Here is a 27,406-nt window from a genome sequence, read left to right as displayed (position 1 = left end):
CTCTAAAACCACATTTACGAATAATGTCTAGCTGATATACACTTATGACTAGTACATGATGCTATACAATTATTTCTAGAGTTTTTACTACCTGTCACTGCAAGAACTTTAATATAAAAGTTAATATACAAAACTGCTCCTCTGAAAGACCAGGAATGTGTTGTCAAATATGTAATACATTAAGATTCTCCTATAATAATGTAAAAAATCAATACAAAAATTGACAAGAAATTTTTCCAGAATACAGAAGATTTTTGGGACAAATCATTCAACTTCCATGGAACAGAAACCTGGTCCAAATTTGAATCTGGGCGGATTATCTCAACATGTGAAACCAATTATCCAGGATTTTGCAAAATAAAATCTTCACTCAGCATACCTGAATACTTGCTGTGTAACTGATACAGTAGACCCCCAGTATTCGTGGATTTTTCTATGGACCATGTATACTCATTATTCGTGGAAAATTCACCTATTCCCAGTATTTTTCACTGAGAAATATTCACAAATTACTGTACTTTCATATAATTTTTGTGACTAAATGCAATTTTTGTGATAAAACTATTAAAATACTTAGATATTAGCAAATTTTAGTTTTTGTTTGTGTTTTAACTATCAAAATAGGCAGTCCTAAGCATTTTTAGAAGGTTTTAAGTATTTGTGTATCTCAGCTATTCGCTGGGGAGGGGGGTCTGGTACCCATCCCCCGCCAATACTGGGGGATTACTGTATTCTCAACAGCAGAGCAATTGTTCTGATATAACTGAACTCATTTGACCCTTGTTCTTTCTTAGCACAGATATAGAAGCTTTACAGTCATATGTAGTCCAAAAATGAACAGAAAAAAAAGCCTTTTACATGTATCTGAAGGGAACAGGTGATGAATTCTCTTCAGAAGCTGACATTTTTTATTGTAGAAACCATCCCCTCAGCTTACAGAGTAGGATGACTATTATTATATTACTATTATAATAAAAAGTTTACCAAGACCACTGAGCAGTTAAAGAAAACGATCCAAGAAGTGCTAATAAAGTATGTAATGCAAAACACAGTACAGACACTCCTCTACTTACGAACTTTCAGATAAGAACAACTGCGATCAAAATTAAAATTTGTTCAGAACGCTCTGTCTGCCACCTGTTAAGTTCAAATTTGATATTACACGCCTCAAATTCACTCACAATCCTGCCGCTACCCATGCCCAACAGCACGGTAGCTGATGGCAATAGGGCAGTATGCTGTCCCAGAACCCTAAGCCTGCGCAAGTGGTATGACGTGATCTATTGTGCTCCGAATAATTCTTGTGATGTTATCATGAGATATCTAGCCCATCTTTTATTTATCATGGCTAATAGCATGCATATGGAAGTGAACATAGTGGCAGTGGTTAAAAAAAAAAAGGTAAGCTATCCCATTAGAAACAAAAGTGGCAATTATAAAGAAATTAAAAAGTGGTGAAAAAATGGTTGAGGTAGCACGCCAATGTTGCTCAACTATCGGCACAATTTTCAAGGACGAGGATAGAAATATGAAACAAATAAAAAGTGCTGAGCATATGCAGTCAATAATTATAAGTAAGAGAAGGGAGAGGGTAGTAGAAGAAATTGAAAAACTTTTGGGTAGCATTTAGCCTCATGATTCAGGAAAAGTTTAAAAGCCTTTTCTGATGACTTGAAGGCTAAGGCTGGGGAAAGCGCTGAAGATGAAACATTTACTGCAAGTCATGGATGGTTTCATAGTTTCAAAAAACCAGCTAACTTGCATCATGTGTCTGTTATTGGTGAGTCAGCAAGCACTGACAAAGAAGCAGCCAAAAAAATTTCCCGAGATACTCATTGATTCGGAAGGTTATACCCTTCAGCAAATTTTTTACATTGAAGAGCCAGGCCTTTTCTGGAAAAAAACGAAAACATAAAAAAATGTACATCAGCCTCTGCAGAAGCTTCATTTGGGAATACAGAAGATGTCCATACTCAATTGGGTGATGTTATATCCTTGACAGATGGGAAGGGGAGAGGTCCCATATGGTGGAAGTCCAGAAAATCCTGAAGAGTAGCAAAGTCTTCCATTGGAGCAGAAGCTCTGAGTGTGGGGGAGGCCATAGAAGGATTGATATATTTCAAACATTTGTTTGTGGGAAGAGATAGTAGAAGAGTGAAAATTACAAGCGTTGGTTAACACTGATAGTAAAACGCTAACGAATGCAATAAAATAGAGTAGTGGTATAAGAAGTGAGAGATTAAAAATAGATATTGCAGTAATAAGAGAAACAAGAGAATCTGGGGGAAATAAAGGAGGTGAGATGGATACATGGAAAAGATCAAAAGCAGGAGTTTCAGGGGAAAATATCAAACAGCAAGAGTTTCAGGGGGAAAATATCGGAAATTATGTAGAGGGTAAAAAGTTGGAGAATAAAGGATATTAGAAAGGATTAGGTTAGGAAGAGGTTGGAGGAGAGGAGAAAGAGATAAGTATGATTATATATAAGTTTAGTCAGTGTTCTTTTATTTTTATTTTCTGTATTGGTGAAATGTGGGATATGTTCAATGTATGGGAAACATGTTTGATTTCAGAAATGTCTTAATGTATTTGCGTTGTGGCATCATAGAAGACAAGATGGCCACAGCATGGGTTGGAAAAGAAGACAGTAACAGAGCATGCAGAAGAGGATGCACGGACCTGGTGTTTGGAAGGGTAGGAGAGAGCTCTCTGTCTTATAGGAGTTGTGGGTTGTAAGTCATGTTGTGGTATTGTTCAACATCTTAAGCAGAATTATACTGGGACCTAGGAACTTGAACAGGTGGGTAGATTGCACGTTTGTGGCATATAGGAAAGAATAGGCTAGGAAAATATTCAAATCTCACTCTCAGAAGAAGCCACAAAGTCTCGAATTCTCCAACGTACGACTCAAGAAAGAGCAGGAGATGGAGCCCTTGACCTATGACACTTCCTGTTTGAAACCCTGGGACACCTACTAACCACCAAGTCCAGCCAATCAACCACCTCTTGCAAGAAAACCTCCGAAGGATCAACAATCAACTACGATGATGTCATGGACGAGGCTGGGAGTGACGTCACAGCAACAGGCAGTGAAAGAGACATCCTGAAGCTGATGCCACAGCATTCGGACTGGAAGCCAAAGTCAAAGGCCTCAATGACAGCGAAGATAGCGAAAAGGTCTTCTTTTGTCTCCAACAGCAATTAGAGGACCTTCCCTAAACAAACATCTGCAAGGCTCTCTTGAGAGGTGTGGAGGATACCATTGTCAGATCAACTTATTGAATTGTTCAATGCTGTACTTCCACTATAAAAGTTCCGCTGATCCACAGTTTCATTTATAAAGGTGCGTTTAGATTGGAGATTAAACTCTCCCGAGGGACGGCTACTCTCTCGCAACTTTCTCTACAGCGTGTTTACACTACCAGCAAGTTTTTCTCTCCGAGAGCATCTATTTACACTGGAGCCAGTGCCAGTCGACAACTAGCGAGGGTTGAGAGAACATGTCTCAAAAGTGCCGTGTTGCTGCTGCATTAATAATTATGAACGAAGTGAAAAAGAAAAGGAAAAGAAGTATGTCGGTCCAATGGATAAGCAGAAGGGGAGAAGATGGAGCACATGCAAATTTATTAAGAGAATTGTTTGAGGAAGATACATCGAGCTATTAGAACTTGGTATGTATGAGCCCTGAAGTCATTTTTTTTTTTTTTTTTTTTACGGAAAAGTCAGCTTCAAGTGAGCTGGAACATGGAAAATCTATAAGGAGAAGATGCACTTGACAACTGATAGCCCTCCAAGGCTGCACTTGATGAAATGAGCTTTCTAGGGCTTTTTGAAGCGTCCGCATTCATTTCTCATTATCTCCTATGTTGCAACGAAAAGCATTGTGTTCTTACCTGAATATTACATAGTATATGTAGTACTGAAGATTACATGTCATTAAGTATATACTTATAAAGAAAGTAAAGTTTTTTTTTTGCTTACATTTGAAGGACAAAGTGCAAAAATTTCTGACTGGAAGTGCTTGAGTCTAAAATGTCCGGTATAAGCAAGAAAATTTCAGCCCGAGGACCAAAGACAAAGAATGACTAAAAAGAAAGAAATAAATAACAGAATGCGGCGATGACAAAGAGCCACTCATGTTCTCTCGCGAGAGTAAACGAAAACTTTCACAGATCTGAATATTCACTGAATAGAGTGGAGAGCTACAACCTAGCTCTACGAGCGTGCTGTCTAGACTGTTTAGACTGTAGCGCGCGCGAGAGAAGAGAGAAAATCTCGGAGAGTACTCTACAGCCTGTTTACATTCCATAGAGCAGCTGTCTGAGAGTAACTCGAGGAAAAAACTCTCCAATCTAAGCGCACCTTAAGTGGAGAGAGAGAGAGAGAGAGAGAGAGAGAGAGAGAGAGAGAGAGAGAGAGAGAGAGAGAATGAATTCCACTAGTAAAGCTAGCTGCTTTTAAAACCTCCACTTCTAATGAATATCAATAGAAAAACAAAATAAACAATCATATAATAAATAATAAAAAAATAGAGCCAGGCTACACCAAGATGATGGGACAATAATTAAAAATTGGAAGCAACAGCCAATGTAAAAGTCAGGTTTTAAATCTTCAATAGCATACACAAAGCTGGACCTAGTTGCTTCCAAATAGAGATAGCTGAACATTTGCCAAAATACAAAATTTAAATAAAAACTTTGCCATCAATGGATAATCTGTATCCATACAGTAACACCACACAAATAAAAACCAACATGAATTACCCTTTCACAACTAAGGAGACAGCGATGCACTTGGGAAATATTTGCTGGCTGTGTTTGCTAAGTCAAGTATCTAAGTGCATCAGGTGTCAGCAGTTAAAACCTAAAATATGATGACAGACCCTTACAGATTTAAGGATTGTTGTATACAGGCCCACAGATAACTTGGAAAAGGACAAAGTTTTCAATTCTGCTAGAGGTATAACAGCTAAAAGTTAAATGTTATCTAAAATCTATACTGAAACAATACATCAGCATTATATTTGAACTTGTGTCTTTTCTTCTTCGGATGATTAACATGTCACAGTAGATATATCTAGAAAATATTTTTGGTGTTACAGTACTGTTACCAGTCACAGACCATAAATAGGTACATACTGTGATGGAAGGGCAAAAGGAAAGCACCCTTTTGCCCACACTTGCATCCATCACTATCCTTTGCTTTTACTTTGTTCTGCTGCCTGCCCTCCAGAAAAGTAAGATGGCATAACTGTTTGGTCTGTAGTGAGAGTGAGCTTTGTGAAGGTCTTGGAACCACGTCATATCATATTAGACGACTCAGTGCCTTCTGCTTTTCCATTTAATAATACAAGCATACTAATTGTTTTAGTACTAGTACATGGAAATGAACAGAGCAATACAGTAGTATAAAAAATATATTTGAATAAACAATAGTTTTAATACTAAATTAACTGTTTATTCTGACAATTTTTTAAACTACTATATATTGCTCTATTAATTTCCTGATCTTTAAGTTCTCTTATAATTCTACTCTGCTTTTCTATGCATTATATTATTTTTACTTCATATTTTAATTATATATTTGACATCAGTATGTAGAAGAGCACTGACCTTGCCAAAAGAAAAGTAAGGTTTAAGAAGATTACCAGCCTGAGAAGAGCCTTTATTGGGCTCAAAGGTCTGGATAAACTAATCCTTTATAATAATTATAATAATAAGAAATTCCAATTACAGTATCAAAATAAAAAAACAAAATATTTTTTATGAAGTGTATACAAAATAGTGTTGATTTCATTTAATATCAGCTGTTTATACTCAATACTAATTATGGTAATGTTCAGTACCTGGCTCTTACTAAAAACAAATAGTTCAGTAATCTAAAATATTTTCTTTCCATATTCTGGGTTGATCAATTAAAATTACAATAATACTGAATAGTTGTATACAACTGCCAAATATGAGTTCAACATCCTACATACAGTTGGCACAAGCACTAAAAAGGCATCATAATATTACAAATTAAAGTACAGGCGGCCCTCAGTTAGCGGCAGGGGTTCTGTTCCTGGCCGCCAATGCTAAGCGATTTTTGACGCTAAACGATTGTAAAGCCTACAGCTGCCGCACACCTTCTTTAAGAATACTAGACCAGTTAACAGCATCCTACACCAGTCAAACGGTGCCGTAATCCCGCAATGGTGCAATAAGTAAAATTATATTTATGCAGTATAGTACAACAGAATTTACTGTACAGTAGTACTGTATAGTACAATATATTATTATAAATACTGTACAATAAAGTATTATAAATACTGTAAAGTAAAAAACCTAGCTTTAATCCTTTGTTTGTCTAGAGTATGTAAAGATATAATAAGGTTTTATACAGTGTATAGGTAGCTGTAGTGTTCAAGTTACGACAGGTAGCTGTAGTGTTCAAGTTACGATAATTCGTCTTACGATAATCCAATTTTATGAGAGACCAAATTCCAATAGCCTAACTTTCTCCCATCTTCTAGTGACATAAGTTCAAAAACAGCAAAAGAGAATGATGAAAGTATGGTTTTAACATTATACTCATTGCGTAAACGTGTACAGCCATGAACAACCAAACGAGAAACAACTTATTTTTTCTAAGTACAACCGAATTGGATAACAACATCCGTTTGGCTTGTATTTCAATCATTGTACTATAGTACACTATTACTGTAGTTGTTATAAATGACATTATGTAGAATAGGACTCAGATATCTTAAGGTAATAAATCTTTTCGCTATAGATCAAAGATCAATATAGGTCAAAGATCAATCAGGAAACATAGTTAAATTTAAACCTAGTCATAACTGAAGCTGAAAAACCTGTTCAAGCTGGTAATGCCCATTATCGTGCATCGGCAACAAGGATAAAACTCCAGTAAATGTATGCCATCAAACACAACCGTAAATAAAATTGAGATAAAATCATTTTAATCAAAACTGCTGTGCTTGAAATGACAATTTGTCCAAAATTGCATTTTCCTAACTATACAAACCTGAGGTCCTTTTACAATAGGAAGGTACTAGCGGCAGCTGGATAGGTCGTAAGCTTTTCGAACAAGGGGTTCGGTAGTTAACTGCTTGTCCGACAGACGGGCGCGCGCGCGACTGGTAGGTAAACAAATCACTTTTGCTTTTGGCCCAAGCAAAACTGCAGAGTGAGGGGTGGCATGAGGTGGGGCTATGTGTAAAAGGACTCAGGTTTGTATAGTTAGGAAAAATGCAATTTTGGACAAATTGTCATTTGTTCCGACACGGCATACAAACCTTCGGTACCTTTTACAATAGGTAAGGACTCACTTCTTCGGTGGGGAAGGAATGCTGAGTCTTTTGTGAACAGACTGTGTTCGCCCAACCTTGGAATGCCTCCCTGGTCGTAAGAGCGAGGGAGGGATCCAAGCCTCTGTCCGATTGATCGGGTGTGCACCGCAGGATCAATGGTCAGACCTCTGGACCAAGTACTAAGAGAGAGGCAAGCGTATCTCTTCGTACCAGCAAACAAGAACAAGTTCCTATTTGCAAGAGGCAACATAAAGTTATGGTTTGTCTCTTGTTTGGCATCCACTTCCCCCCCCTTGTAGGAGGAAGTGGTGGATATTCGCTCCCATCCCTAGTGAAAAGGGATAGGATGGGGCTCTGTCGAGTAGCTCACCTGGCATCTCGTCCTTATCCAGCAAGGTGATGACCGTATCCCTCTACCCACAGGTAGAGGGGGAGAAAAAGATAGGAAGAGAAGCCAGTCACTCTCTCATTCACTTATCTATTCTTACAGTCCACACCAGGACTCGATGCTGTTCAGCCTGCTAGGGTCTGGGTTAGCTAGACAACGTGTTGAGCAGCCACCACGGGTCCTAAGGAAAACGATCCAAGGACCTGTGGCAATATCCAAAGGTAGAAGGAGGTGCCGGTGGTCTGGTTGTACCAGACCCCTGCTTCAGTACCTGCGCCATGGAGAAGTTCTTGTGTAACTCGAGGAGTGTACTTCTAGGTCGTCTTGGTGCTGACGAAGAGTCTTCAACACTCATCCTGGGATGTCGAGTTTCTTCAGAAAGCGCGGTCGCGCTTTCACAGGACAAAGCAGCATCTCCTTCGCATCGAAGGCAGTGAAGTCCATTAGTGGAGGGATTGTGAAGGACTCTAACCGGATCGTCAGAACCGAAAGGGTTCAGAGTCTTCGCTACGAATTCGGTACGAAATCGAGCGTCACGAATCCCCATCCCCTGGATGCTTGACTTCGCTGGAAAAGTCCATGCAATTACCTCAGAGGAAAAGAAGGGAATGGTCGTATGACCTAACACCCTCTTCTCGACTTCGGTGATGTCCTGTACCCATACTGGTCTATCCGTCTGCAGCGAAGTTGTTCTTCTCGGTAGTGGATAGGACACCGACACTCAATGGTGGGTGTCGATGGTATGGGTACTGTGACAAGCCGTTAGGACGAAGAAAAGATTGTTATGGAACAACCGAACTAAGTCCACAGCGAAGTTCGTAACAGACTTGGGGCGCTCTGACAGCTGCCAGACTGACTGCGTTCGGTAGGAGGCAAGTTGTCCAAGCACCCGAGCAAGTCACGTGACCTTCGCCTTAAAGGGTTCTGCCAAGAGACTAAACAAATAATTTGTTCGTCACCGATGCCAGAAGGCAATGTGATGACTCATCTTAAGGCATGTGCCCAACAGGCGAAAGTCAATTGCCTTCTAGAGACCGAGGTCCTTGATGGCAAGATATCTCATAGTAATAGTTGATTCTCGGCTAAGGAGAAACAACACTATGTGTCGTTGAAGACGAAGGTGTACAGAAAATGCAACCTAACGTCTTCGCAGCTGAACCGAGAGAAGGATTCTCAAGATTTCTGAACCTGTGCTACAAAGACTGAGAACGCTAACCGCTATTCATTGCTGTCCGGTGAGGATCGTAGTGCAATAAAAGCGGAGCGCTTTTCAGTAATGAAGACAGGGAAATACTGCCTGAAGAACTGCTTCTCATGGGCTGAACATTTGGAAGTAGAGCTGTCAGGTCGGAGAATAGGCGATGTCTTCTGACATATCTGTTAATTCGGGGCGAGCAATGAATAATTGCACACCTACGAATACGAGATATTTTGAAGACAAACTCAGATGTCTGCAAAAATCATTCGCATTATCGCGGTGCGATGCAGCGGTTGACTAGTACAGACTTCTGTTACCGTGCGGTAAACAGAAAGATGAAAGAGTCCAAGAGATATCTCTGTTGAAAATTCTCGCAATGTCGAAGGCGATGAAATCGAGCGTCACAGCAGTAGATGGTCCTTCATTATTGCGAGAATCCCCGTTAATCAGAGACCTAAGTCCATGATTGTTGGGCAGAGATACGGTCGGTAGTCAATCAAACCAGGGGAGAGAGAGACGTAACCGACCGTCCATCTCCGAGACCTAGCTGATACTGAGCCGCTATCAGGCAGTTCAATACGCAGTAGCTCTCGGTGACTCGTCATCCTGAGTTGCCAGTTAATCCATATTCCACGAAGGAATGCGTTCGGCTAGAACCATCGAGCATAAAGAATACGCTCGAGCAATTATATTTAAACGAAACGGATTTCGGTAAATACAAAAGCTGATTTGGTGTTGTCATGACAATACCAAGTATCTAAAATCGAAACTGATAACTGCTGGGAGGTTGCAGGCAACCCCGAGTTGCAGTTCAATTAAGATACAATTCGTCTCGGTCACAAACCGTAGAGTTAACTACGGTATGCGCCTACCCCCCGGACAATTCAACTGTTACAAGAATCATGTCGCGAGGGTAATATACGTAGTATATTTGTAGGTTTCTGTACAACGACCTCCTCCATCCTAAATTCTTTTCCCCTCGAGGAATGAGAATAGGATTGGAGATCGACCGCCTTCGTTCTCTAGTCAAGAGAGTGAAGGAGAAGTCTTTCCCAAAGGAAAGCTTCAATGGTGAACAGAATACCGAAGACGATAGTTCAAGCCAAACTGGAAGTTTCCCGTCCGTTCTTCTCTATTCCAGGTTAATCGCCTACTGTGAAGTACTCTTTCTTTCAGCAGCAGTCTTCTTCCAAATGCTCGAAATTACAGGAATTCGAGCATAAGCGAGGTTCCCGATTATCGTAACAATTATCGGGGATTCTCGCTCACTTTGGACCGTGGTCTCGCCTAAGTGTTTGGAGATCGTAAAAAACTCGAACACTCTGAGTGCGCTAGAAATTCCGTAGAATTCTAAGCACTCTGCGAAACCCCCACCGAATTCGTCAAACGATATCGGCTGGTGGTCCTCTCGATTCCCGTAGAAATCGAGAAAGGGGCAGGATCCCTCCTCAACGACCGGGCTTACGTCAGGTAGGACCCGAAGGTCCCCCCGGTAGCGCAGCCCCTAACGTGGGATCTTACAGAGAAATCTCTGTAGGATCCCTCCCCTTTCCCTCGTAGCCGTAAGGAGAGAGGGAATGGGGGAGGAATGGATACTGGCTCGCCTTCCCAGCGGAACTAGCAGTTGGAGAGGAGCGAGCCATCGCCTTACTGGCGATGGCCTCTCAGAGCCTGGGAAAACGTATCGTCAGGAGAAAACGTTTTCCCGAGGAGGGTTACGAACCTCATACTGTAGGTAAGGATCTGCCGCCGAACTGTGAACGTCGTCTGGTGGGGCTGATCGACACCTGACAGGAGAGAGCCGATACCGTCCTCCGACTCATTCCAGTCCCGTCGAGGTCGAAAACCTCTCAGGAGGACCGAAGGGGTATTCAAATACGGTGTCCGAAGACACGTAGAAACGCCTCTGTCGCAGTAGAGGAGGTGAAGTAGCTTGTTCGACCGCCAGAACTGAGAGAGCCTTCTTGTCCGGAGACGAGAGACTACCTGGTTCAACACAGTCGGCAAGCTCCGATCGCGGCAGACCCACCGTCGATTTGGGTTCCCTCTCGGGCCCCAAAACGACTCGAGCCGAGACGTGGCTCTGCTGGTGGGAGCGGCGATCCTTCCCCGAGGTCGTTGTGCTGACGAATCAGCGCCATAACCTCGGCAAAGTTCCTCTGGATCTCGGAAGTCACAGCATCTTGCAGAGTGGGACCGTTAAGCCCTTCAAACAAGAGCATATTCCGAGAACCTTCCCTCCTAAGAACCGGGGGGTAACACAGCGACAGCCCTCTCGGTCTTCCCATCCACTTGCGCATACGTCCTGGCCGGTCCAAGAACCGTGCCTGGCACGTAGGGCGTCGTGGTGGGATCGTGAGGGGCGCACCCCTCTCACGCTCACTCCTCAATACCTCGCTCCTCCCGGTGTAACCCGGGAGGTTGAAGGTATACGGGAGAGGCAGACCTGACGCTCCCTCGTTGCTCGCTGGCAGAACCAGCAGGCTTGGAGGGCTGCAGGCGATCGTCAACCCGTGGTGGCGATCGAGCTGCAGGCCTGGTCGAACCGTCTCGCTGTGGAGAACGGCTGGACTGAGCAACAGCGGCCCCGATCTCGAGTGTCAGAAGAGCTGGTGCTGGTTTTGCCATACCCGATCGCTCTCTGTGAGAGCGACGGTCAGGCGACCTGCAGGCTCCACTGTTACAGTGAGACCGGTGCTTGTCCTCACGGCACATCACGTCGCTGGTTCCAGCCGTGGCTGGCACCGGCGAACGGGAGGACCTCTTCCCACCAGCCTCAGCCCGTGGCCGGTCGTGGGACGTCACGTCCCCGGGTAGCCAGCTGTTCGCCGCGAGAGTGATAGCTGGTCTGGTGAGAGTCGCGTGAGCGGCTGTCACCAGTCTTCCGCCCCGTGCCGTGAACCTGACTGCTGGAGCGGACTCAGAGGTCTGGTTCCTGGCTGCACGGTCGCTGGTAGTCGACCGTACACTCGGTACCTCCCGCGAACGAGAGGCCGAGACGGAACCCTGATGCAGTGGCAGAACCACTGACACCAGGCAGGAAGTACCGGTGTTAGCCGGTACCCCTCTGGTCCCCGTAGTCTTTCTTTCTTCCGGTTGCGGAAGAGACGGGCCCCGCTCCCGAAGGAGCAGGAGGACCAGCGGAAGGAACCCTCTCCGTCCCACCTAGGTGAGACGGGTCCCGAGAAGCTCCCGAGGGAGACTTCTTAGGAGGGAGGAGGCAACCTTCTTCTTCCTCGGCTGTGAAGCCTTAGAAGTCGAAGGGGAAGAGGCGGCAGCCGACGACGATGAAGAAGATGAAGACGACGACGACGACACCTTCCTCCTCTTCTTCGTCAGCTTCCTCAGGACAGACGTAAGATCTGCTATCCAGGGCGGAGCCGGGGCTGCTGTAGCCGAAGCTACAGGGCCGGGACGCACCTGTACAGACAGACCAAGTCTGGGGTAGTACCACCACGAACAGGGACGACATCAGCAGGTATGGGCATCTCAGGAAACAGCAGGCACAGCCAGCACAGCATCGGTAGGACCGCCAGCGCAGCAACGGCAGGGACAGCCAGCGCAGCAACGGCAGGGACAGCCAGCGCAGCAACTGCATGGACAGTCAGCCCAGAATCGGCAGGAGGTACGGCAGGCAGCACCGGGAACACAGGAAGTGGAGCAGCAGCCAGCAACATCCTGGTACCGGCGGCAGGTCCAGGGGCGAGCTCTAGGCAGCGGAAGTGTGGTCGCTGCAGCGCGGCAACCACGAGCGGCGGCGGCACGCCCCCCTCTCGGTACGGCGAACGGCACTTCACAGCGGCTGTAGGCAAGACTGTTACCACGTGAGGTGATTACACCAGGTGAGGAGGGACGTCGTCACCTGGAGCGTGGTCACCACTCCATGGGTGACCGCAGTAGGCCCAGACATAGAACCGCAGCCCTGACACTAGCACGCCCTGCAAATGGAAGGACGCCCATACCTCACCAAGGTCCACCCTCGTGGCAGTAGCACCTGCGGAAATAACAGTAGTAGCGATTAGTGGGGGGGAAGTCCCCTCGCGCGGGGGGTGAGCCCTCTCCGAACGAGTGGAAGACCCCGAATACAATTGTACATCGGGCACCGAGCGCCCTCCCCCGCGCTCGACGGGATCAGGGCGAGGAGAAGAACGCCGATAACCTCCCCCCCCAAGGGGAAGGGCCATCTGTGGGAGCTGAGCGGGGGGGGGTTCTCGTTCCCCACCCCCGCACAGCACCCATGTACCCAACAATAATATAAGAGCCCGAGAGCAATCGTGCCATCGGCCCGAATGCAAGGGCATAAGGATCAATTCCCTGACTGAGCGGAACTTGAAACCAAAAAATTAAATATTGATGGCAATCAATAATAAAAAGAATAAAATGAAAAATGAAAAAATAATCTTGCATTACGATTCACTTCACAATGAATAAGGGCTCGGATCGAGCGCATTTGCGCCCTCGGTACCGAGCGCAAGGGTAAAAGGATCCATTCCTTACCTTTATGGATCAAGGTTTATGGAAACCTTGATCCATAATGAATTGATGCAATCAATATATATATATGAAAATGAAAAAGAATACTGCGCTTGCGATTTCACTTCATACAAATAAAAAGGGGAAGGATCAATTCCCGGTAAATAGCGGAAACATTGATCCCAGTAAACAATGCAATCTCAATAAAATATGAAAATGAAAAAGAACTGCACTTGCGATTTCACTTCATTCAAATAAAAAGGGGAAGGAAAAGATCAATTTCCGGGTAAGCTCGGAACTGATCCAAAATGAGTATTGCTACAATCAAAATAAATATATGAAAATGAAAAAGAATACTGTACTTGCGATTCCACTTCCATACAGAATAAGTTTCCGTGCCGAGCGCATTCGCTCGGCAACGAGCATACAGGTCAAAAAAATATAAATGAAAAGAGCACTTACTTATGATTTTCATCTCACATTTCACCAACCAAAATATACGCTCGGAGCGAGCGCTCTCCCGCCCTCGGCACCGAGCATACACAATACGAGGATCATTTCTGGGAAAATGAATTCCCGCACTTACGCCCTTCAGTCCCGGCACTCGGGTAATCGGAGGGCGTGGTGAAACCAAGATCCTTTAATTCACAATTGAATTCAATGGAAATAAATATGAAATGATTGTACTTACAATTCAGTTTCACTAGATAAATAGAAAAAGAAAAACACAACCATGCGAAAGCAACGACGATAAAGCGGGCAGAGAGCGATGATACACGTCCACACGCCAGCAGGCCGAAAGCAAAAGTGGTTTGTTTACCTACCAGTCGCGCGCGCGCGTCTGTCGGACAAGCAGTTAACTACCGAACCCCTTGTTCGAAAGCTTACGACCTATCCAGCTGCCGCTAGTACCTTCCTATTGTAAAAGGACCGAAGGTTTGTATGCCGTGTCGGAACAAAGAACACATTTTACTGTTGGTTTCACACCGATATAAGATAAATAACGTAAAGTTCGTATTACGATGACATAAAGGAAAACTGCATACGGAATCACATAATTTTTTAACTTAATAAACATGCCGCCAACGTAATCTATTAACAAAAAAAAAAAAAAAAAAAGTTCACATTCACGAGACATATTCAAGTCAAAATTCCACCTAAAAACATGTATAAGGAAAAATAACCTTGTCTCACATAGGTCAAGTATCTAGATATTTGTTTATGCTAACTAGAAGCAAGAAAAGTCGCTCAGAATTGCGTTAAATATGGCAAAACAAACTCGTATTCGCCATCAGCTGATTTCCAAGCCAAAACATTGGCCGCTCTGCGGAATACTGGCTTAGATTTACCTTAGTATTTTATAATACAATAATATGAGAATAGTGCATACAATATTATTGGATACAGTGAAGTAATGCATAACTTTTTAAAAGATTTATGGAAAAGATGCATATTTATTTTTTCTTCTGTGCTTATCTTAACTTTCGTCACTATGCCATCTAAGTAGCAGCGGCATCTTGAGCTTGTACGGTCGTACCTCAATTTTTTGCTTGAGTAACAAAGCAAAAAATCGACCGAGTTGCACAGTTATATTTTGTACTTCTATCCCATGGAAAAACAAACAAATTGCAGTGTTGCAAAATCAAATGTATATGCGAGTTTTGTCTTTTAAAATCAATTTATGCAACAATTGTAAATATAATTTGTTATAAAAATGTGATTCAATGACAGATTAAAATTTTATTATTTGGGCGTGACTGAACAACCTAGTGTCTTCATCATGTGAAGGGCTGTTACAAAGACTTCAAATGGACATGCATACTGCCACTGTATCATATTTCTGTACAAAAATAAAAAAAATACCCTATACGTAATACATTTTTCACTTATTTTAAACATAAATGCATGAAAACTTATAACAAAAAGCTGAAGTTTCATAAACAAAATGAGTTATAATTAGCTCCAAAATTATAAAATATAACCATGTGAAATCTTTGTAAATCCATTTTTCGGAACAGTGGCGGACAAGAACGAACATGAAAAAACATCCGATAAAAAACATCCTATTTGATAACGTGAAGGGTAGTTTCAAAAGTGCCTTTGTATCATATTTCTGTGCAGAAATAAAAATACCCCATATGTAATAAATTTTTATACACATTTTAAACATAAAAGCATGAACATTTATAAATCGACACATACATAGCTAAATTTGCACTTATTCAACTCTATATTTTTGGCATAGAACAGCGTCAGAGGCATATATTTTACCCTAATACCTATGTAATAACTCAAAATTTTTTTAATATCATTTGCATAACCTTTATGGTCTGAACGGTATTTCTACAAATGTATGTACTCGTTAGACATAACGGGGCTAGCAGCCCTGTTAACCGAAAATTGCGCCGTAAAAACACCTTAAAATACCTTATTTTTTTAATGAATATTTTTGACGACAGCCGTAAAACCGATTCACTGCTAAGCGATTGCACCGTTAAACATGGGCCGCCTGTACTGTACCACTTAACTTAGTCAAACTTCCTATACAACTGACAAACATTCTAAAGTGTATGGCCCAAAACTACCAAGCCTACAAAAGAGATGTGACATGAGCAAATTAGTTCTATCATTCTCTTTCATTTGTAAACTTTTAAACAGCTCCTTCACAGCATTAAACATTAAATTCCACATTACATATTGAAATAATAACATGTTAAAAAATCCATCACCATTCATACAAGTATTGTTAAAATGCAAGAAGACCCCTTATGACAACTCTTAACTACAGACAATACGAATACAACTAAGAGACTAGAAGAAAGGATTGTTTAAATTTTCAATGGGTAATGGTGTTCACTATACTATAATCTTTATAAGAGCAGTAAATCAGACTTTTTGTCCAACTGAGAGAGAGAGAGAGAGAGAGAGAGAGAGAGAGAGAGAGAGAGAGAGAGAGAGAGAGAGATTATTCTCCACAGAAAAGCAGCCCTCAACAATCCATGAAAAAACATTTCAGCATCATGAAACTTCATGGAAATCCTTCAAACTTTGTCATGTACACTAAGTATAGGCTGAAAAAATAACTAATGAAAAAACCACAAACTATAATCTCACGGTAACATTTGGTTACTAGCCTATTTTCCATGTGAAATAACGTTACTAGCCTATTTTCCATGTGAAATAACGTTACTAGCCTATTTTCCATGTGAAATAACAATGTGTAAGGTGTCTGCTAATGTTAAGAGAGCCTGGGAGCCTGAGTGCTTTATTCAATTATTATAGAGCCCAAACTTATCATTACTTTGCCTTTGCCTAATATACACATAATAACCAATTGCATGCATTGCAATACCTAGAATTGTTATGTGCCCCATTTAACTTATGTATTAGTATTATTTTTTCCAGGCAATATTAAAAAAATGCAAAATGAAAGTACGTACCAAAATTTTGTTTATTAACCTGGAATATGTAAACAGTTTTTTGCAGTTTATTCTTAATATCTTAAAATTATGCAAACTTTTTGATCTGTGCAACAAAGTTTCATGCAACTGTAAATACTGTTAACTGTATTCAAGTCAAGTCTCCCATGCTCCCACAAGACTAGTAGTGATTAAAACCAATAGTATAAAGCGACTTCCCAGGTTCACAGGTTTTAAAGCACTATCAACATATTATTTCCCAACTGGAAGCAAATGGCAAGTTAGCAGACGAGACAACAACTTTTTATTCAAAATCAGTACTGCATACAATAATGCCAGCCAGTCATACCTGGAATCAACTGATTTTTGTATGTGTTTCAACTGGTTTCTAGGTCTGCAGTAGAAAATAAAGATAAGCATAAATATTAGTAAAATGCCTCTTATCATACCGATCATTGCATACAAACAGCATCCATTCTCCTGTTAGGTGAAAAGGAAGAATCAGGGAGGAGCCCTAAAGTATTTTAAAGTGTAATAAATAAAACTTTTGAAACTATCCAGTCTTAGATATCATACAAACCACAGTTTTGCACATCCACTTTATTACCAATGCCATTCACGAATAATACTAAAACAACAAGAATAACAAATTAAGGGGTAACTTGGCATTTAGTTATAGCTGCCTGCAGCATATATCAATGCATATAGAACAAAAGAACACGTGCATTTTTCATTGACATGTCAAAAATAATATTTTGATTGAAAGGTTAGTATTTTACTGAAGTATTATAGTGATTCATATTTATCCATACATCAAATGTATAGTACATAATTATTCAACACTGAGGGTAACGAGATAGTTAATTCTAGCTTCTGAGTTAGGATTTGGCTGTAATACCAAAATGGTAGAAAACTGTCAATGTTTGAAGGTTGGAAATCATATAACGGTTCACTAAATTCTTTTGGTTTTATGATCTAGAAAGTGATCTAACATCTGTGAGATAGGGGAACCGAAGCTTCTATTTGTAAGAGACTTTGTTCTTAACTCTAGGAATCAACTACATAAGTTGAGAAGTAACAATAATAATTGATGTCCATTACTCTTACAATTGTGGTTTTTTGTGGTGACATGGACATATTCTCCACTTAAAAGACCATTTCACTTTAAATGATCATATATTCATATATAATAGGTTTATGATATTTTCTATCTGTGGTCTGATTCAACCTTTCCACTTAATGCAGGCAGTTTGTATCAATGGCTACATAACCAATGAGCTACTAAATGGAGTTCTCTCTATTACCTATCCTTATTCACAACTATCATAAGTAAGTAAAGACTTGTTATATTTTTTGGGGAAGGGCCCCTGTAATTTTAATGAAGAAAAACTATAGCTTGTATCATCTTATGAACATTAGTGTAGCCTAAAGCTGATGGAAAGAAGGGCACTGATGAGCACTAAAGCCCAAAAACCTTATTGGAATGTCAATATGCTTCCACTTCTTCATTTACAATTAACATATAGAAATGAGTTGGCATACATTTACATGAACATATAATGAAATAAACTAGCTGAACTGTGCAAGTTATTTGCATACTCTATATTCAAATCCTACTGAAGACTAAACAAACTAACACAGACTGAAAGAAGCTTCATCTTAAAAGTTAAGTATCACACTCTAAAGTTTAGTAAAAGCAATATTTATTTGCATTCTAAAATGAACACAACAGGAAAAGTACAAAATAATATAAGTGAAAAATTTTACTTATCATAAACAACACCCTACCTTAAATCTAACATAAGAAGTCATGCAAGACAATTATTATGCTCAGTTCCACTGCACAATGAAAAATACAAACCAACACTTATTTCATATTCCTATAGAAAGTAGCTAGTATTTTTTCTAGTAATGTTACATGACTAAATTTAAACTAGGACAGTTAATTAATTGACCATCTAACAAGGTGGCATCATCATAATGAAAATTTAGGTCTATATGCATAAAATTATAATTATTTCATGATACAACAATTATTCACATACAACCTAAAAATACCAAAGAACACAATTTGCCTTTAAAATTTCACTCACCTAAAAGTAAAGTATCTTGGAAAATGTTGTTTGTAAAATATGACGAAGGTGATACGCCGAATACCTGCTTCACATAATTCCTTCTTCTTGCTTGCACAGAAAACGGAAAACTGCTCACTTAAAACTGAATCATCTTTCTCTTCCTCCATGCATATGCCAATGTTCATAATGTGTATAGGATCCTTGGTTTCCTGGAAAATATTGACTGAATGACTTAAGGATATGCTTGATGAAATAATTTCCTTGAAGACTACCACACATTTAACAACCACTACCAATTTCCAAACAGGTTTTAAAAGCAACATAAAAAGCTCACCAACCTAAGTTAAACCAATATCCTAAGGGAAAATACCTATACAATTTGGATATAACCTATGAGAATTTCTACATTCTTTAAAACACAGTGATGCCTCACACCAACATCAAAGCAATGACTTCTGATCTTCTGATTCCTTCCTCAAAGTTTCTGTGACAATGACAAGATTTGAGGAAGGAAAGATAAAGAGATTACAATAGATCTTGCTTTATAGATTACATAATGATAATCAGAGAGAAGGCAGTAAGCTTGGGCATAATTGTAACATGTTAATTCCAGCAGAAGTACGAGCAATGGAATAATAGCTGAATTGGTTTGAGTATTCAACCTTTCCTGGTATAAGGCTTTGCAAGTGTATCTTTCCTAAAGGAAAAATAATATTTTAACACAAAAGGATACAATATACGAACAACCAAGACAACCCTATCACTATTCCAAATGACTTCCAAGTGAGCCCAGTGATAATATTAAAGCTTAGACAAAGAATGATAATTTGTAACCTGATAGCATTATATCTCACATACAGTAGCTGCAACAAAAAGCAATATAGCATTTCATTTGAAATGTATAACCCTTTCACTGCGAGCCTGTTATCGCTGCTAGTGACGAGAACAGTATCTACTAATCATATAACTGACTAGTACTTTTCTCCCTTTTATATTTGTACTTCAATTTGTAGGTGGCTTTCATTACTGTTATAATATTACGCTATTGTTACAGTATACTACATAATGTTTTATTATAGCAGTTATCAAATATGCAAATGATAAGCAGTTAATTATTCAAATGCAAGCAGTTCCTGTAAAATCGGCGACTTATGGCACCATAATGGGCAGACTTCCAGTTATCGGTGCTATAAGGCACCAATAATAGAGTTTTGGCGCCATAACATACCTAACAGAGGCACCATAAGGTGTTTATGGCGTGCCATAAGGGTGCTTATGGTGCTGATAACTGGTTATCAGCACCACAAGCGCCATATGACGCCATAAATCACTGAGTTTCAATTAATGGCGGTTTTCTCTTATTGACACCCCCTGGAACAGAAACCCCGCCAATAACTGGGGACTGCCTGTACTGAAATACTTTAATTAGTGCTTGATTTTTTCAGTGTGATACCTTGCACAGCATGAACACCATTTTCTTTTTTTTTATTCAATTTGAAAATCTTTATTACAAACACTGAATGCATGCTCTTGGCCAAGAATTTAATCTGGCAACATCCAACAAAAAAAATTAAACAATTGTCAATTATCTCCAATAAAAGTTTCAGAGCACCAAATTTTTCTGAAATGAATCTTCAATGGTCTTCCAATTGCAAATTTTATAATGTTTTATTTGTTTACTCACACCACCCCTGGTGCTTGACAAATCTGCTTCCTCCTCAGTCATTTCCTCTGGTTCATAATCATCTCTTGTTAAAACCTGAGGTCAAAAGATCTAAGGTACATTTGTCTATAAATACAATAAAATACCTCTCTACTACTTCATCATTGAGAGAAAACTCCATCCTTCTGGGCATACTGATGGTTACCAAAGCTGAAGGTCTTGTCTTGAGATTATCCTATAAGTTGGAAATCAAATGTTACCATTTGTTGCCAGAACATAAACAAAAGCTCCTTACAATGACAAGGGAAATGCATTATCTCTGAGCTGCCTAACTAGAACTAAAAGAATAATGACTGAGGAGATCAGTCCCATGTCATTGATGAGACCTTTCAATGAATGAGATCAGTCCCTCATAATGAAAGGGTTAAACATTCAACTGAAAGTTAAGGAATCTGTAATTGACAGTTTGATTTTATATAAAGTACATTATCAAATAATTACTTTTTGAGAGATTTCCAGATACAGAATACACTCACTCCTACCTGGGTTTTGCTCATGAAGTCAGAGAGAGATGTTCCGAATTTGGCAGAAGAACCAAGTTGATCTCGAGGACTCAACTCTCCCTCCAGTGTCATTGACTCTGAGGGCTGGAAAAAATTCATGATGTCATCAAAGTAAAGTTCAAACTCTTCAAATGTCTTAAAGGTTGCCATGATGCCCATTCTTTGACAGTTTTCAAGGTTAGTAGGAGGGTCGATAATGGTATGATGGGGATCTGTGTACTCGAGCGTACTCCATGCTTTATTGTGTGGAATTCTGCAAAACAAGAAAGACTATATTAAAATTTCTCACACCAAAACACATTGCATTAAATAATTTGCAGTTTCTTCTGAATAATAAGCAGAGTTCCATACCAAATTTCATGATTAACAAAATCCCAGACACATCAGCCTAACCATGAACCCATTACGTAATGGCAGATATACATGACCTACAACTATTGCAATAATAATATGTACAGCCTTTCAATGCTCTGCTATTTTATTATGAGCTCACCTAGTATACCTGATTTAAAGTCCCACCTATATAAATATATATTTGATGGCATTACATAAAAATGTTGCTAAGTTTTTATAATAAAGCATGTCTATGCTTGTAAGTTCAATCTGAGTCTCAAGAGTATTTCTAACATTTGTAGGCTAATGTACTTTTATAATGAATGCTAGCCTAACAAAACTAAATTGAAATATCATATCAATAAGCTATACTGTAAATACTCAATGAGATATGTTTCAAAGCAACTGAAACTTGCCTAGCAAATCTACATAGTATCAGATGATACTTTACCTCAACTGATCATTAACCATTGCAATGACATGCGAGATATTGCTCCTATTTTTACACAAATATGACAATTTCCAGCTGGTGCCATAAGATTTATCCTAATGTTAAGACGAAAGGTTTGTTCCACGTATGAACAAATTCAATACACCATATACTTATACTACTTGTGTAATGCATAATCTCGAATATTTACGACCTGCAAATTTTCACCTCTTCATCCTATCTTCTAGTTAAGGAAGTTAAAAAAAATAAAAGAGAATGATAATACATCTTGTGTAAATGTGTACAGCCATAAACAACTGAACAAGAAACAGCTGTTTTGCTATGAATAACCCAACCGGATAACAACAGGCGTTTTGCTTACATTTCAACCATCATATGATAGTAAATAATTACCATATTTATGTTACAAAATGATATTAAGTAGAATAGGACTGATATATTTTTACATTACAGTACTGTATATACTCTTATTTGCTAAGGAGAAAAAATCTGCAAGGAAATATACTGCTAAAATTTTGCCAAGGAAAAAAATCTGCAAGGAAATATACTGCTAAATTTAAGCTGCAAGTTGAAGCTTAAGCTGAGAAAACAGAAAATGTTCTAGCTGCTAATGATTATAAATTATTGTGCATCAGCATCATGGATGAAACTCCCCTAAACTTCAATAAGTCATCAAACTTGACCGTAAATAAAACTGGAGAGGGAATTATTTTAATCAAAACTACAGGGTATGAAGGAACACATTTTACTATTGTTTTTTACTAATGTTTATGGCAGATGGGACATAACTTTCCCCCATGGTTATCTTTAAATGGAAATTGATGCCTAAACAAAAATTCCAGAATGGTATCGTTGTTTCACAAAAACCTAAATGATGCAAATGGCACATGATCTATTTGTATTTTATAATACAATAGTATGTAATATGAGAATACTGTACAGTACATACAATATTATTCAATATGTACAATGAAGTAAAGCTTAACTTTTTAAAAGATCCATGGAAATTATGCACGCTGTATTTGTTATGTTTGTATTTTATAATACAATACTAATATGTGAAAATTACATACAGTAGTTTCAAGTATTGTGCTTGATGTGACCCCTTAAAATTAGCTTCAAAATTAGTCTACAAAACTCGCATGATATGAGAGTATATAAAGTATCATCAAACTATTAGTTTAATCATGGTAATTTACCTGTTTGGATGAGATGATGGCAGCAGAAACTGGAAGAATACAATACAAACTCCACCATACAGTTCTTTGTGCTGAAGACATGTAAGCTCATAGCTGATGTAAGCCCTGCGTACATACACCTAATCGGGAAATAATACTGTTGATTACCATGATTGAAAATTTCCTCAAGAAACAGAACAATCTTCAAATAAAGCTGAGTTCACTGCAAATATGGGAGTATTATTCTTGTAAAACCTATCTATTATGTTGAAAGCTACAAAAACATATTTCTAATCAATTTCTAGACCCTCTCTTCCCAAAGGTATAGGAAATCTGTTATTGGAGTACAGTCGACCCCCACTATTTGCGGACTCACATATTCACAGATTTCTCTATGGACCTCCTATACCCATTTTTCATGGGAAATTGCATATTCACGGTGTTTTTCTAAAAAAAAATATCCACAAATTACTGAATTTTCATATCAATTTTATGATTAAATGCACTTTTTGTTATAAAAATATTAAAAAGAAACCAGGTATAAGCATTTTTAGTGTTTTTTTTTTTTTCCTGAGTTTGAACTAACAAAATGGACAGTTTGAAGCATTTTCCTAGGGGTTCTAAGTACATAGTAGCTGGAGGGGGGAGGGGTTGTCTGGTACTCCTCCCCCATAAATACAGGGGTCCAATGTAGATATTGTGCATTTGAGCAAAAGTATAATAAACATCATTTCATAGTTATATAACAGGAAATTAACCCCTGAAACTTCAATTTCCAGAAAAATTCTAAAATACACCTGAAGTCTATCTAACATATACAAAATGTCTAAACTTTTCATATGGGCTGATTATAATATATAAAAACCATAATGACAAATAACAAACTGCAATACACATGATCAGTACTTTGTAAGGAAAAGATTATATGTCATACCTCCAATGCTGCCATTCGAACAGATACTTTGGCATGGTAGAAGAAGGCATGAAGAACATCAAAAATTGATGTCTCTGATAGGATGAGCTTCTGAAGGTTTTCTGGGTGGAATGAATGGCCATATGTGTCTATAGCTGGTAGGAATATAGATTCCATCTGGTTGAATCTTAGTTCATAGGCTGGTTGATGAGCGGCAATTAACACCTACACACGAATAAACAGTGAACAGATTTGTGATTAGTATTCTAAATTCTCAACTACAGTAATTTTATAATTAATTGAAAACTGAAAGATATGGAGGATTACCATATTTTATTATAAAATACAAACAAGTTGGTCAATGTCTTGGTCTGGAAATCAGCTAATGGCAAATACAAGTTTCTTCGCTGTATTTAACTCAATTCTGAACCAATTTTCTTGCTTCTAGTTAGCATAAATGAATATCTAGATACTTTATTTATATGCGACAAGGTCATTTTCCATTATACAAAGTGTTTTCAAGTCAAAATATGAATTGAGTAAGTCTTGTTGTGAATGAAATTGTTTCTTTCGTTAATAAATTGCATTGGGGGCATGTTTACTGTGTAAAAAGACATCAAGTGATTCCGTTCCCTTTTTTCACTTGATTACTATAAAAACAAATCAAGTGATTCTGTTCGCTTTTTTTCACTTGATTTCATCGTAATGAGCTTTACGTATTTATCTTCTGTTAGCATGAAAACAACAGTAAAATGTAATCTTTCATGCATAGTAGTTTTGATTAAAATACTTTTCTCTCAATTTTATCTATGTGATTGATGGCATATCAAAGTTTAAGGAAGTTTTATCCTTGTTGCTGATGCACAATAATTTATAGTTATTAGCAGCTTGAACTTTGTTTTCTCAGCTTCAGCTACAACTTACAGTTTAAATTTAGCAGTCTATTTCCTTGCTGATCTTTTATCCATAGCAAATAAGGGTTATAACATAAAAATATGTCATCCTATTCAACACAATATCATTTATAACATAACTACGACAGTTGATATACAAGCAAAACAGGCGCTGTTGTTATTAGATTTGGCTGTAATTAGTAAAAAAGTTGTTTCTCGTTTGGCTGTTTAAGGCTGTACTTATTTATGCAACGAGTATAACATTAGTAACAAATATTTTATAATTCTCTTTTACTTTTTTAAACTTATTTAACTAGAAGATAGGATAAATAGATGGAGGTAAAGAAGTTAATCTATTGTAATTTGGTCTCTCTCGCTGCTTGATTGTACGCTGCTGCCTGCACCCGTTGCGAGCGACATTTAAAAATATTTTCAAAGTATTGTCATATCGATATTAATTGCTAACCCCATCGTAAAACTGGATTATATTAAGGCAAATTATTGTAACTCAAATACTACCTGTACATAATTTTTTAGGTGAATATTTAATTTGCTGTGCAATAGTATTTTTTGGATTATAGTTATGAAGGGTTTCTGATCTAGCTACAGACATCAAAATCACTAAAATCACTTCATATTCTTGCATTTGAAACCAAGACTTAGTCACAAGTATGCCCAAAAATCTTGAGGAATTCCATGAAATTAAGAGGGGATTGTGGTTATTATGACTACATATGTATCTGGTAAAAAATTACCAGTAAGTCTATATGTGGATGTATGACTTGGTAGTTCTTTTTGAGATGACCCATAAAGAGAGATCCTCTTCACCTCTCAAAGGTAACAGTCTGGAGCATGGTTCTGGTCACCTGGGAACAGTTCAGCAGCAAAAAGTAGGAGTCTTGTCTCTAATCTTTGCTATACTGACTAATCTTGAAGCCACCACAACAGAGCATAATTAATCACCAGGATTCGTTCAGAGACCATAATTAGAACAGAGCCTTTAAATCTCAACAACCAGGCAGAATCCTTGTTCAGCAAGAGAACTGGACAAATGTATACAAAGCTTAAAGTTAGGCCCTCTGAGCAAGAAGATCAACATTTCTCACTCTCATGGAATTAGCAAAGCTTTAGGCAAAAATAGAAACTTCTTCCAAACAAGAATCTCTATGGGAATATCTCTCCCGAAGCAATATTAGTCTTATAAATCAACATTTGTTTGGTCACAGCATAGTATCTGGCATATTTTTCAGCACAAAAAAGTTTTATACTAAATAAGATTAGCTGGGCCAGTTCAGGGGAAAAATGGTGTAGAGTTATCCAGCCAAAGTTCCTAGAAGTGGGTCTTGAGAAAACTTTCATTGCAAAATGTGACAGGTAGATCACAAAGAATTCTATCCCTACCACTATTCCTTCTCACTGCAGAGTAAGGTTTCGAGGATCTGACCACTCTATCTAAATAGTAAAAAAGGTTCACCAGATATGACACCACCAGGTTCCCTCTGAACTTCATCCAGAAGAGTCATGAAAAAGTTGTTTAACAGCAGCAGGGATATGAAGAAGAATTCCTTGAAATAAAGCCCTGACAGAATCCCAAAGGAAGGAAGCAGCCCAGCAGGTTTCATCTGTAAAAGATAGGGCACATACAAACAAAAGTCCATCACAAAACATGCAATCTCTTGGCTGAATGACCTAGAAATGCCTGTACTGGCCAATCAGGAGCAATGGAAGGTGATGAAGTTCTCCTACTGGAGATGCCATCAGTAAGCTGACCCTGGCTTATCAAAGATAAGTCCTAGAAGCCAATCAAACCAGAACTTTAGTACATGAACTTTACATAATTTTGTTTTTAATTGTTTCTAATGGTCAATAATCAGTGCAATGCCTGTGAATTGAATTTGAGGTCAAATAGAACTTGTTACCAGTTTTTACAACTCTGGTTGGGAAAACTGGTTATATTAGGGTGAAACTGGCCAAAATTCACTATCTTTTCTACTAAAACACTTAACCTAAGCCAATTTTAAGTTGTTATCCAGAAGTTTGTAAAGGGTTATTGGATTAAAAAGAAATAGTATGCTAATATACTGAATTAATTAAATTGGGCATGACAGGAAAACTAACCTTAAAAGAAAAAAAAAATGCACAAAATGGGTCTTTCTGTCTTCACCATTACAGACAGAGCTTGCCATCAGCAAGCTAGACACATGAGAAGTGACCAAGGCCCAGCGGCTCCTGCACAATGCAACCAACCACCCAGCCAAGAAATTATCTTCCTTTAATCTGAAACTGCACTATCTATGAATGCAGGCTTTGAAAATATAGTTTTGTGAATTAACAGACTTATGCTCTTTCACAGAAGTATTTACAACAAGGTGGGATAAACGACCTACAAGAGAGAAAGTGTAGTGCTAATATGAATTGAATGCAAAATTTAGGCCAAATGCCACGCACAGGAATCTATGAGGTCATTCAGCGCTGAAACGGATACTGATGGTAACAGGTTTGAAAGGCTTTACACTTAGGAAACCCTAGCAGTTGCATGATGAATCA

At 39.1% G+C, this 27,406-nt stretch overlaps 1 protein-coding gene across 1 annotated transcript in view; it reads right to left on the bottom strand.

The window, feature by feature from the left end:
- LOC135207998 (acetyl-CoA carboxylase-like) overlaps positions 1–27,406 on the bottom strand; it is a 460,030-nt gene that overhangs the window by 178,752 nt on the left and 253,872 nt on the right. The window contains exons 21-25 of the mRNA XM_064240089.1: positions 23,988–24,191; positions 23,075–23,193; positions 21,071–21,344; positions 18,884–19,074; positions 17,140–17,184 (exon numbers count right to left, since the gene is read on the bottom strand). Of these exons, the coding sequence (XP_064096159.1) occupies positions 17,140–17,184; positions 18,884–19,074; positions 21,071–21,344; positions 23,075–23,193; positions 23,988–24,191 (833 nt within the window). The remainder of the gene's footprint in view (positions 1–17,139; positions 17,185–18,883; positions 19,075–21,070; positions 21,345–23,074; positions 23,194–23,987; positions 24,192–27,406) is intronic.

The sequence above is a fragment of the Macrobrachium nipponense genome, chromosome 34, assembly GCF_015104395.2.
Source record: "Macrobrachium nipponense isolate FS-2020 chromosome 34, ASM1510439v2, whole genome shotgun sequence".
Taxonomy (NCBI): domain Eukaryota; kingdom Metazoa; phylum Arthropoda; class Malacostraca; order Decapoda; family Palaemonidae; genus Macrobrachium; species Macrobrachium nipponense.
This window is presented reverse-complemented; position numbering and strand designations above follow the sequence as displayed.